Here is a 14,050-nt window from a genome sequence, read left to right on the forward strand (position 1 = left end):
AACCCAGCCTAATAAGCGATCGTTTTTCTGATCGCTGTATTAGTGTCACAGGTGACGCTAGTTAGGCAGGTAGGTATTTAGGTTCGCCGCAGCTTTTTATAGCGCCAGGGACCCCCATATACTACCGCATAAAGCCCCCTGATTGCCCCCTAGTTAACCCTTTCACCAGTGATCACCATATAACTGTTACAGGTGACGCTGGTTGGTTAGTTATTTTTTTATAGTTTCAGGACACCCGCCATTTATTACCTAATAAAGGTTTAACCCCCTGATCACCCGGCGGGTGTCATTTGTGACTGTAATAACTGTTAGGGCAGTTAGGGTTAGCCCCCTTTAGTTCTAAGGTACCCCCCTAACCCCCCCAATAAAGGTTTAACCCCGTGATCACCCCCCGTCGCCAGTGTCACTAAGGCTGGGTTCACATTGCAGCGGTTTATGAGAACGGATGTGATTCACACCGCACTGCAATGCAAATCGCATCCGATCTCTGTGCGATTCGAGTTCAGCTATACAGATAGTATGGCTGAATTCGCGTCGCACCCGCCGCACCCGCCGCAAACTCGCACGGGACCCTTTTTTTGGACCGCAGCAGAATCGGATCGCATGGGTGTTCACACCATGCGATCCGAGTTTGCAGATCGCACTGCGATATGCGAACTGATCTGGGGGTGTCATTCATGCTCTACCAATCAACATCCGCCTGGAAGAAAATCACCTGGCTTTTAGGAAAAAACTCAAGACCTTCCTCTTTTAGCAGATGATCAAAGCTCGCCACAGCGCCTAGAGGCGATTCAGTTCGCATTGTGCGCTATATAAGTATTTCATTCATTCATTCATTCATTAACATTTCACTGACACTCCCAGCAGTTCGCATAGGGCAGTGTGAACTGCCGCCGGGAGGCATGCGATGCGGGAACCCGCCGCGGATTCGTGGCGTTCCCACATCGCTCCAGTGTGAACCCAGCCTAATAAGCGATCGTTTTTCTGATCGCTGTATTAGTGTCACAGGTGATGCTAGTTAGGCAGGTAGGTATTTAGGTTCGCCGCAGCTTTTTATAGCGCCAGGGACCCCCATATACTACCGCATAAAGCCCCCTGATTGCCCCCTAGTTAACCCTTTCACCAGTGATCACCATATAACTGTTACAGGTGACGCTGGTTGGTTAGTTATTTTTTTTATAGTTTCAGGGCACCCGCCATTTATTACCTAGTCTCACTAGTGTACCCCTAAATTTAGGGGTGTCTACTTTCCAAAAGGGGGTCATTTGGGGGGGGGGTTTGTGCCATCTTGGCATTTTATGGCCTTCAAAACTGTAACGCCCTTAGAAAGCCTGAAGGCGGTGCTTGATTTTCGGGGCCCCGTACGCGGCTAGGCTCCCAAAAAGTCCCACATATGTGGTATCCCCGTACTCAGGAGAAGCAGCAGAATTTATTTTGGGGTGTCATTTCACATATGCCCATAGCATGTGTGAGCAATATATCATTTAGTGACAACTTTGTGAAAAAAAAATAAAAAAAAAAATTAAAGTTTGTAATTTTCCCGCAACTTGTGGCAAAATATAAAATATTCCATGGACTCAAAATGCCTCTCAGCAAATAGCTTGGGGTGTCTACTTTCTAAAATGGGGTCATTTGTGGGGGTTTTGTGCCATCTTGGCATTTTATGGCCTTCAAAACTGTAATAGGTAGTGAGAAGTGAAATCAAAAATTTACGCCCTTAGAAAGCCTGAAGGCGGTGCTTGGTTTTCGGGGCCCCGTACGCGGCTAGGCTCCCAAAAAGTCCCACATATGTGGTATCCCCGTACTCAGGAGAAGCAAAGTATTCAATGGGCTCAACATGCCTCTTATCAATTTCCTTAGGGTGTCTACTTTCCAAAATGGGGTCATTTGGGGGAGTTTTGTACTGCCCTGCCATTTTAGCACCTCAAGAAATGAGATAGGCAGTCATAAACTAAAAGCTGCGTAAATTCCAGAAAACGTACCTTAGTTTGTAGATGTGACAACTTTTGCGCAAACCAATAAATATACAGTTATTGACTTTTTTTTTACCAAAGACATGTGGCTGAATACATTTTGTCCTAAATGTATGACTAAAATTGAGTTTATTGGATTTTTCTAATAACAAAAAGTAGAAAATATCATTTTTTTTCAAAATTTGCGGTCTTTTTACGTTTATATCGCAAAAAATAAAAATCGCAGAGGCAATCAAATACCATCAAAAGAAAGCTCTATTTGTGGGAAGAAAAGGACGCAAATTTTGTTTGGGTACAACATTGCATGACCGCGCAATTACCAGTTAAAGCAGCGCAGTGCCAAATTGTAAAAAGACCTCTGGTCATTTACCAGCAAAATGGTCCGGTCTGAAAGTGGTTAATAGAACAACCTTCGGAACAAGGTATGGACAATACACATAGACAAATCTCCATAAAGGAACTGAACAGTAAGGCCATACTGGACAAAATGACGATCGAACTGATTCAAACTGAACATGTTTCGCGCAGTTCCCGCTTCTTCAGGAGTAAAGTTCACAGGAGATTATATGTAGTTGTCTCTATAAACATCTAGGATCGATTGATGCAATTCAATCAAGGTTTATTGTTTTATGTATAGAAAGAAATAAAAATATTTTTGATATTAATCAAATGTCCTATGTGTTCACCAAAACCTAAGGTAGCTACTTTTCTTTTTTCCTGCTGTTGGTACGCAAGTTAAAAGCGGGACACAACAGCAGGGGAAAAGTCTCTTTTCTTTCTTTTTTTTCTGACTATATGTTAGCTACGGCTTCGGCCTTGTAGACTCTGAGGAGTGACATAAGGACTTATTTCTTTCAGAGGGGCCCACTGCCACTATTTGGATTTATTCGGTAGTGACAGTGGATATGGTCATGTAACGGTATAAATTATGGACAATACACATAGACAAATCTCCATAAAGGAACTGAACATTAAGGTGTATATTTAATCATCCACAATAGGGGAGGACAAAATGACGATCGAACTGATTCAAACTCAACATGTTTCGCGCAGTAACCGCTTCTTCAGGAGTACATTTTCACAGGAGATTATATGTAGTTGTCTCTATAAAGAATAAACATTCAAATAATGAAGTATACAAATCAAAAAAAATAACAAATAATAATTATGTGAATATAATTTAAATAGAGGTGCTAGAAAAGACTGAATACATAATCTAACCCCCTCTTACTCCACAGAGGGGAATATAATAGACAATCTCTATGATGCACACATAATTACATAAGATGGAATTATGAGTCTTCTACCACTCACAGACAAAGGCCCATGAAGGATAGTAAAAAAAAAAAAATCTAGCTTACCATAACCAAATCCAACAAATCAAGGGGACGTCTAAAAGCCCCAAGGTGCAAATTCCCGGGGCGAGTGTGGGTGCCAGGACAAGATACACAAACGGAAAATAAGTATACTCGCTGTCAGAAAGAAACAAAATTGATATCTATGTCAATCAACATTTACTAAAATGTCAATATAGATATATAAATAGATATGATAATAACTTTTCTTGATCATACATCACGGGACACAGGAGCTTCATTACATAGTGGGTTATATAGGCACCTCTGGTGATTGGACACTGGTTGACCCTAATTAAAGAGAATTCCTCCCCTATATAACCCCTCCCACCTGGGAGGCACCTCAGTTTTTTCACCAGTGTCTGGGTGATGGTCACGTAAAACTTAGCTCTATGCAGGTCCCTGCGAGGGCCGAAGGGCTACAACAAACCGGATCCATACCCCGGGCCGATATTTGACTCCCAAGATGGTATGGTACCCGGGCCTCGTCTGCCGAAGAAGCGAGGTTTTGCCTGTAAGTCCTCTCCATTGGAAGACTGGGCTCTGGGAAAACCAGACTTGGGGTACTGTTTACTCAGAGCGCCCGAAAGTTTCTGGCAGAGCTTTCTACATGGCCCAGGTGGGAGGATCTTTTCGTAAGAACCCCAGATATACCTGAAGGTTGGCTAACAATACCCGCCGTGATGGGTGAAGGCTGGAATTGGTCTGATTCAGCAATTCCTGCGGCGGGGACAGGTAAGGGAAGTCATCCTGTATATTTAAATATATGAATGGATTTCTTCATTGTGAGTAGTTGTATGTCTTACCTGGTTTCCACCACTAGAGGGAGTAAGAGCAGCCTGATGCATACTTACATGCCTTTCAATACAAACACGCTCAGTGAAAGCCTGGTTTCTCCAGCTACTCACGTCTCCATTACAGTCCCTGCCACAGATGAAGGTAAACAGGGGTCCCACGCAGTTCAGGGGTCCCACGCTGCTCCGTTTTGGGTTCTCATCCCCCCCTGGATTCCGCGGTCCTCGTGCACGCGCGCGGACGCATGCACGCGCGCCGGGCGCGCTCCCGGCCTTATGGAGGAGGGGGGGTGTGGTTGCGAGCCGTTCATGTCAGTGTGCACGGCGCTGTACTGCGCAGGCGCCAGGCGGCAGTTTTTAAAAAGCCCAGAGCGTCAGGGGACTGTAACTGGACACACAGGAGCTGTGGGCTGTAAGCATCCGTGGGGATTGGATCCAGGCAAACCTTAAGACACCTACTCAGCATCAGGTTGTGCAGTTTAAGCATATATTGATTTATTGTGAGACTTTTAGCGCAACAGTGATCGCACTTGTACTAGTACCTCTGCTTTGTAGCCTAGTACTATGTCTCCTCGTAAGAGGGTCTCAGGGGGAGGTAATAAGAGCACTGGCAAGTCACCGCCTAGGTCCAGGGGTTCCAAAAGTGCCTGTAAATTACCATCCCCCTCTGCAAGACTGGAGCCAGCCTCTCAAGACGAGTCGGTGCCCCTTTCAGGTTTTGCAGCCTCTCCTAATGTCGCAGCCCCGGTATATGTCACTGAGGACTCCCTGAGGGCTACATTGGAGGGTTTTGAAGGGAGAATCATGAATTTTATTTCTGCTTCCCTAAAAGATAGCAGGAAAAGGGGTAGATCCCCTCCCTCTGCTGAAATCCCTCTCTCAGATAGTTGTTCTGAAAATGAGGAGGGATCCCTATCTTTGGATAAGGGATCATGAGCAGTCGGATGAGTCAGAGGAAGAGGAGATAGTCCCCTCCTCCCAGGCACTCAGAAAGCAGGTGCAGTATTATACTGAATTGGTGCGTACCACATTCAGAATGCCGGCTTCTGAAGTCGCTACATCCTCTGTCTCTTCCCTGGGAGTCAGGAAAGCCCCACAGACTGCTTGTTCCTTCCCAATTCATCCTTTAATGGATAAATTGATGCATGAGGATTGGGGACATCCCGATAAACTGTTTACTCCTCCCAAAAGGTTTTCTATGCATTATCCTGTGGAGGAAAGTTTCACCAAGAAATGGGGGGTCCCATCTGTCGATGCGGCTGTTTCTTGTGTGAATAAAAACCTAACTTGTCCTTTGGATAATGCGCAGGTATTCAAGGATCCAACTGATAAAAGGCTGGAAACCTTATTAAAAAGCCTCCTTTTCCATGGCTGGCGCTGTGGTGCAACCTACAGTCGCAGCCGTGGGGTTGTGTCAGTTTCTCACGGAACAAGTTAAACAGATGTTTGAACTCCTTCCCAGTGAGGAAGTAGAAAATTATGCAGAATTGCCTCACATCCTGTGTTTCATAACTGATGCGATTTTGGATTCTGTTCAACAAGCATCACGTTTATCCCTCATGTTGGTTCACATGCGAAGGGCTCTATGGCTAAAGAATTGGGCTGCTGAGCTGTCATGCAAAAAGCATTTGACTGGGTTCCCGTTTAAAGGGGAGCGTTTGTTTGGGGAAGAATTAGATAAATTCGTCCAAAATATTTCAGGAGGTAAGTCTACTCTCCTTCCAGTCATAAAGAGCAAACGTCCTTCATTCAGGCGTGCTCTCTCTCTCTCTCTTAAGAGCATCAAGCTCTAAACAGTGGCGACGGCCTTCTCAGTCCTCCTCTGCTAGAAAGGTTCAAGGCCGAGCCCAGGGACAGAAAAAGACTTGGGGGCGAAAGCCTGCCAAGCAGACCCCCAAAACCTCCTTGTGAAGGGGCGCCCCTGCTCGGCAGAGTGGGGGGAAGGCTCCTGCAGTTGCAGGCGCCTGGCGGGAAGAGATTCAGGACAAGTGGGTGATCTCTTCAGTATCTCGGGGCTACAGGCTAGAGTTTCAGGAGATTCCACCTTCTCGTTTCCTAAGGTCAAGGATCCCCAAGGATCCAGTAAAGCAGAAACCGCTATTTCTGGCCTTAGATCAGTTACTATCCCAGGGTGTGATAGTAGAAGTGAGCCCGAAAGATCAGGGTTCAGGGTTTTATTCAAATCTCTTCACCGTTCCAAAACCAAATGGAAGTGTCAGACCTATCCTGGATCTGAAGGATCTGAACCGGTTTTTACACATCCAGACCTTCCGAATGCAGTCAATCCGCACTGTGGTCTCCTCCCTGCATGGGGGAGAATTCATGGCATCAATAGATATCAAGGATGCATATCTCCATGTGCCAATTTTTCCCGCACACCAGAAATTTCTAAGGTTCGCGGTAGAGCGGCGCCATTTTTAATTTGTGGCCTTGCCGTTCGGGCTTGCTACAGCCCCTCGAGTCTTCACAAAGATTCTGGACCCTCTCTTAGCAATCTTAAGAGTTCAGGGTATAGCCGTCATGGCTTATCTAGACGACTTGCTTCTCATGGAGAGAACTGCAGCGTTCCTAAGTCGCAGCGTCACCAAAACGCTAGAACATCTAGAACGCCTAGGTTGGATTATAAACCTAGAAGAGTCGTCCCTACAACCGACTACCAGGTTGGAATACCTAGGTATGATTATCGACACCGCTCAGGGCAGGGTGTTTCTTCCAAGGCTAAAGGCCTTGGCCATCGGAGATCTGGTGCGCCTGATTCTGGGCAGAAGATCTTCCTCCATTCGGTTGTGCATGAGACTATTGGGAAAGATGGTCGCCTCCTTCGAGGCCGTCCCATTCGCCCAGTTCCACTCGAGGCCTCTGCGAAGATGCATCCTTGCGGCTTGGAACAGGAAGCCCCAATCCCTGGATCTTCCTATGCGTTTATCCCCCGGGACACGCAAAAGTCTTGTCTGGTGGTTACAAACCAGGAATTTGCTGAAAGGCAAAACTTTTCTTCCTCTCTCATGGAAGATTATCACAACAGATGCCAGCCTGACAGGCTGGGGAGCTGTATTGGAGGGAACGTGCTCGCAGGGGAAATGGTCTGCGACCGAAAGTCTACTGCCCATAAATATCTTGGAGATTCGGGCAGTTTACATGGCACTCATAGAGTGGTCTTACAGACTGCGAGGTTTCCCGGTTCGGGTTCAGTCCGACAATGCCACCGCAGTGGCTTATATCAATCACCAGGGCGGTACCAGAAGTCTGGTGGCCCAAAAGGAGGTGAATCGCATACTTGTCTGGGCAGAAAAGCATGTTCCGTGTCTTTCTGCAGTCTTTATCCCAGGAGTGGAGAATTGGCAGACGGATTTTCTCAGCCGCCAGCAATTGTGCCCAGGAGAGTGGGCTCTGCACCCCGACGTGTTTCAGAACATATGTCACAAGTGGGGCACTCCAGACGTAGATCTGTTTGCATCCAGGTTCAACAGGAAACTGGACGAGTTTGTATCAAGGACAAGAGATGCACTTGCTCAGGGGTCAGATGCTCTGACGGTTCCCTGGGATCAGTACAATCTGATCTATGCCTTCCCCCCGAGCCCGCTACTGTCGCGGTTCCTGGGAAGGGTCAAGAGGGAGACGAAGTCGGTCCTTTTGGTGGCCTCGGCTTGGCCCAGGCGACCATGGTATGCAGAAATCATGAAGTTGGCAGTAGGCAGGCCATGGATCCTTCCTCTCCGGCCAGATCTGCTCTCACAGGGTCCAATCTACCATCCTGCTTTACGCAGTCTGAATTTGACGGTTTGGCTGCTGAGACCCACATTATGAGAGACCGTGGCCTTTCGGGGCCAGTCCTTTCTACTCTGGTCAATGCCAGAAAGCCGGCCTCCAGGCGTATTTATTACAAGATCTGGAGGACATATGTTTCCTGGTGTGAACCCAGGAGATGGCATCCTAGAAGGTATGTCATTAGCAGAATCTTGGCCTTTCTCCAGTCAGGCCTAGAAATGAATTTGGCCATAAGCACTATCAAAGTGCAGATTTCGGCCCTGTCGGTATTTTTTCAAAAACCGCTTGCATCACATTCCCTGGTACGGGCTTTTATCCAGGGGGCTATGTGGACAAAACCGCCAGTTAAACCTCCGGTATGCCCATGGGATCTGAATTTGGTTCTCTCGGCCTTACAGGGGCAACCATTTGAACCTTTGCAGCTGGCTTCTTTAGCTCTCCTGACTAAAAAGCTGGTCTTCTTAGTAGCCATATCCACGGCTAGAAGAGTATCAGAGTTGGCAGCTCTTTCCAGTAAGGAGCCGTATTTAATTATCCATAAGGACCAGGTGGTCATGCGTCCCAACAGGTCCTTTCTACCTAAGGTGGTTTCGGGTTTCCATTTGAATCGGGATGTAATCCTACTATCCTTTTTTCCGGACCCTCAGTCCACAGAGGAAGAGTCTTTACACACTTTGGATGTGGTTAGAGCAATCAGTATTTATCTTCAAGCAACTTCGGAGATAAGGAAAACTGATTGTTTATTTATTCTGCCGGAAGGCCCCAGAAAGGGTCAGGCAGGTCAGGGTCCACTCTCTCAAGGTGGATCAGACAGGTTATTTCTCAGGCCTATGGCTTAAAGGGGAAGATTCCTCCTTTTCAGGTGAAAGCGCACTCTACTAGGGCTGTCAGTGCTTCTTGGGCAGTGCATCACCAGGCCTCCCTGGCTCAGATCTGTAAGGCTGCGACTTGGTCATCAGTCCACACATTCACCAGATTCTATCAGGTGAATGTCAGAGGGCAAGAGGATATCGCCTTCGGGCGCAGTGTACTGCAGGCTGCAGTTTAGGTCCTCAGGTCCCTGGCGGTCTATGTTTATGATCTGTGTCTCCCTCCCCTCAATCTGAGCATTGCTATGGGACATCCCACTATGTAATGAAGCTCCTGTGTCCCGTGATGTATGATCAAGAAAATGGGATTTTTATATACAGCTTACCTGTAAAATCCTTTTCTTGAGAGTACATCACGGGACACAGAGCTCCCGCCCCTCTTGGGTTTTACGTGGTTTCTTATTGCTTTGCTACAAAACTGAGGTGCCTCCCAGATGGGAGGGGTTATATAGGGGAGGAATTCTCCTTAATTAGGGTCAACCAGTGTCCAATCACCAGAGGTGCCTATATAACCCACTATGTAATGAAGCTCCTGTGTCCCGTGATGTACTCTCAAGAAAAGGATTTTACAGGTAAGCTGTATATAAAAATCCCATTATCAATAATACAGACATATAATACTTTCATTAACAAAAGCCAGCCAGCTTTGTGGCTCCTTTTATCGTCTTTTGGAGATCTGCCACCCACCCACCGCCACGCCACCATATTTTTGAATACATTTTTTTTTTTTTTTATGAAATGATTATAGGTCTGTATTATTGATAAGTTATCATATATCTATATTGACATTTTGTTCGATTTGTTATGGTAAGCTCGATTTATTTATTTTTTACTATCCTTCATGGGCCTTTGTCTGTGAGTGGCAGAAGACTCATAATTCCATCTTATGTAATTATGTGTGCATCATAGAGATTGTCTATTATATTCCCCTCTGTGGCAGAGGAATAAGAGGGGGTTAGATTATGTATTCAGTCTTTTGTAGCACCTCTATTTAAATTATATAATTTTTTTTTTGATTTGTATACTTAATTATTTGAATGTTTATTCTTTATAGAGACAACTACATATAATCTCCTGTGAACTTTACTCCTGAAGAAGCGGTTACTGCGCGAAACATGTTGAGTTTGAATCAGTTCGATCGTCATTTTGTCCTCCCCTATTGTGGATGATTAAATATACGCCTTACTGTTCCAGTTCCTTTATGGAGATTTGTCTATGTGTATTGTCCATACCTTGTTCTGAAGGGTTGTTCTATTAATTGTGTTTTTGTATTTTTCTAATAAATTTATATATTTTTATATGAGAGTTTATGTAAGTTCTTGCCGTACCACGAAAGTCCATAGTTGCCTTAGAGTCTCTGCCATCCATTTTTTTTTCTTCAAATATATAAGACGAGGGTACTTTAAAGTTTTTTTGTTTTTTCTTACTATACAGTAGCATTAATTGAAGATCTTTATTGTAGTTTATTTGTTTTTTGGTCATTGATTTGCTCGGGTTTGGAATCTATTGGTTTTCTTTTAGACCCCCCGCCCCCCCAATCAGCAAGTCTAAAAGGAAGATAATCCTACATAGGTTCTGAAGAAACATGGCTGGCAAATATGGCCATTTAAAGAGAAAAAAATGAATCCCAAACAATTTTGTTCCTTTTGAACCATATTTATATTTCAGTTTCTCTTGTTGTCATTTGAATGTTGCCCCTTCAAGTCTAATTCTTGCTGTTTTTTTTTCTTCTTTATGGTGGCAGAACACAAGGCCGGGTCGGATCCAGCAGCAGGTACTGCGGGAGTTGAGGCGGTGCCGCAAAAGCGCGGCCCGCGCTCAGAACGAGAGGGACTGCATGAGAGCCGCGATGGACCACCTGATGCAAGAAATGAAGGAGCTGAAGGAAATGATGGGCGCCGCCAATGCTTCGTCCAGTGTCGGCCCTCCGCAGCCCTCCGCTGCTCTGGCCCAGGATCGCTGTTCGTTGTGGAACCAGACCCCCGAGGAGCGGCAGTGTACAGAACCGGGCCGGGCCTCCCCGGAGAGCAGTTTACATTGTGCCTACAGATCCCCTCTAGACACAGTCTCCGATCAGAGACACGATCGCCTTTCCTGGTTGTACAGGAATTCTCCTGACCTGGAAGACGATATGTTACCCACGACCACCATCAAACGAGAGGAGGAGGAGCCGGAGCCAAGCCCCTCCCCCGAGTTTCCCTTTTACAGACTCCCCCAGTACGCTTCCCTGCAGACCGGAGAGCGCCTACCCAACATCGCAGTGCATCCGCTCAGCACGGAGAAGGAGTGGACGCTGTTGGCCCGCAGCGCCGGGAAGCCGGGCAGGTTCGCGGCTCTCGTCTTCCGCGCCCTCATCCCCTTCGACATCTATAAGAGCTGGGTGAACCGCGTCAACCTGGACGGCTTGCGGGGCAGGAAGGGGATCCCGCTGAACGTCAAGCAGCGCGTGATGGCGATCGTGGAGCGCCACTTCAGTCTGCGCAAATGTGATCACAGCGAGGTGCGCAACAGGCTGAACGAACAGCTGCGCACCAGACGCAAGAGCGACAAGCTTCCGCCATCGCTCTACCAGCCAGTGGTGCCGTATTAGATCAAAAACTGCCGCTGAAAACTGCAAAGTCCCTCCCCCTGCGCTTCTACAATCTAAGTGGAGGTGTGAGCATTGCAAGCACTTATCCCCCTCCACCCTTAATGACACGAAACCGCATGAGAAGCCTTCTGTGCGTGCTTTGAAGCATTAACCAATCCCGTTGTTGGAGATATCAGTGCTTCCCGGAGCTGCCTCCCAGCAGAGGCGTTCTCAACTGTAACTTGAATAGCAGATAAAGATTTATTTCATATTCCATATTGACAGTTTTCAGTTACAGACGGATGAGAAAATACTGATAATATACAGGTGGAATGTTTTCCTATATATGATACTGGCTGTGCAGGTAGGAGGTTCCACCAGTCACATCTCCCCCTTATACTATATGGAGGTCCACCTAAGAGACGGCGCACCCCTCTGGTTACTGGAAGGAGCTGCCATACTTCTCATAGCACTGCAGGACCCCTGACTGAGAGGGTGCCTGGGGCCCCATCGCTCTGGACACGTTGTCCTGTATTTTCCAGCTGAGAAAGAATGAACGGACAGGGGAAAATCCATAGTTCTTCCATATAGCGTGTTCCTGCTCCTGCATGCTGCATTCTGGGTGTGCCAAACAGCATTTTGCCAATCAGGATGGAGACTCTAAAAATGTCTGTAGCAGAGGTCAACGTATTTCTCCATGTGTTCTGGTGTTGAATGAGCCCCCACATCCTCCTGTGCATAAATCCACTGTCTTCTCTGGGTCCAGCATGGAAGTCTTCAGACCAAGAGTCAGCAACCCTTTTCACAATAAGACCTCATTCACTGGGGCACTGAGGCCCGTGTACTATGAAGGCCCTAGACCAGTGATGGCAAACCTTGGCACCTCAGATGATACCCATCACTAAGCTCTGGAGGGGGCGGAGGGAAACACATTGGGGGCATGGTCTGGTCGGTGCCCAGCACTGAGGATGACCACTCCATTCATTGCAGTAGGACACCATAGATGACCAACTTCCAGAGGTCACCCTTCCTTCCTTAAACTCTTGGCACCCCAGATGTTTTGGTACTGCATTTCCCATGGTGCTCATGCACTCTGCAGGGTATGAATGAATGACTTGTATAGCGCTACCTATGCGAACTGAATCGCCTCAGGGCGCTTTCTTGCCAACGGTGTCCATCTGCAGCTTTTATGCGGTCCTTTAACCTGTAGGGTCCCGACACACTTACAACATTGACATACACATACGGCCAATTTTTTTGGACAGGGTCTAATTAACCTACCAGCATGTCTTTGGAGTGTGGGAGGAAACCGGAGTACCCGGAGGAAACCCACGCAGGCACAGGGAGAACATGCAAACTCCAGGAAGATAGTGTCGTGGTCGGGATTTGAACCAGCAACCCTATTGCTGCTGGGTGAAAGTGCTAACCACTACACCACTGTGCTGCCCATCATGGGAAATGTAGTTCCAAAACATCTGGGGTGCCAAGGTTCGCCATCACTTCCCTGGGTCCAGTATGGAAGTCTTCAGACCAAGAATCAGCAACCCTTTTCACAATAAGACCTCATTCACTTGGGCGCTGAAGCCCATGTACCATGAAGGCCCTAGACCAGTGATGGCAAACCTTGGCACCCCAGATGATACCCATCACTAAGCCATGGAGGGAAACACATTGGGGGCATGGCCTGGTTGGTGTCCAGCGCTGAGGATGACCACTCCATTCATCGCAGTAGGACACCATAGATGTATAACTTACAGGAGTCACCCTTCCTTCCTTAAACTCTTGGCACCCCAGATGTTTTGGAACTACATTTCCCATGATGCTCACGCACTCTGCAGTATAGTTGACCATCATGGGAAATGTAGTTCCAAAACATCTGGGGTGCCGAGGTTCACCATCACTTCCCTGGGTCCAGCATGGAAGCCTTCAGACCAAGAGTCAGCAACCCTTTTCACAATAAGACCTCATTCACTTCAGCTGAGACCCATGTACCATGAAGGCCCTAGACCAGTGATGGCAAACCTTGGCACCCCAGATGAAACCCATCACTAAGCCATGGAGAGAAACACATTGGGGGCGTGGCCTGGTTGGTGTCCAGCGCTGAGGATGACCACTCCATTCATCGCAGTAGGACACCATAGATGTCCGACTTCCAGGGGTCACCCTTCCTTCCTTAAACCCAACGAAGTGATGGTGAACCTTGGCACCCCAGATGTTTTGGAACTACATTTCCCATGGTGCTCATGCACTCTGCAGTGTAGTTGACCATCATGGGAAATGTAGTTCCAAAACATCTGGGGTGCCAAGGTTCCCCATCACTTCCCTGGGTCCAGCATGGAAGCCTTCAAACCTCTTGGCACCCCAGATTTTTTGGACCTACATTCCCCAAAACATCTGGGGTTCCAAGAGCTTAAGGAAGGAAGGGTGACTCCTGGAAGTTATACATCTATGGTGTCCTATTGCAATGAATGGAGTGGTCATCCTCAGCGCTGGACACCAACCAGGCCATGCCCCCAATGTGTTTCCCTCCATGGCTTAGTGATGGGTATCATCTGGGGTGCCAAGGTTTGCCATCACTGGTCTAGGGCCTTCATGGTACATGGACCTCAGCGCCCAAGTGAATGACCATGCACTCTGCAGTGTAGTTGAGCATCGTGGGAAATGTAGTTCCAAAAACATCTGGGTGTGCCATCACTGCCCCTAGACTACAGGTGCTACGTGC

General features: G+C 47.3%; 1 protein-coding gene across 3 annotated transcripts in view; it reads left to right on the plus strand.

The window, feature by feature from the left end:
• LOC143973740 (uncharacterized) overlaps nt 1–13,795 on the plus strand; it is a 65,976-nt gene extending 52,181 nt beyond the window's left edge. For all 3 annotated transcript variants that reach the window (XM_077474578.1, XM_077474576.1, XM_077474577.1), the window contains one exon: nt 10,504–13,795. In XM_077474578.1, the coding sequence (XP_077330704.1) occupies nt 10,504–11,349 (846 nt within the window). In that variant the 3' untranslated portion in view covers nt 11,350–13,795. The remainder of the gene's footprint in view (nt 1–10,503) is intronic.
• The last annotated feature ends 255 nt before the right edge of the window (nt 13,796–14,050 follow it).

This window comes from Lithobates pipiens, unplaced genomic scaffold (genome assembly GCF_037356315.1).
Source record: "Lithobates pipiens isolate NorthernLeopardFrog02 unplaced genomic scaffold, aLitPip1_a1.2 Scaffold_94, whole genome shotgun sequence".
NCBI classification, from domain to species: domain Eukaryota; kingdom Metazoa; phylum Chordata; class Amphibia; order Anura; family Ranidae; genus Lithobates; species Lithobates pipiens.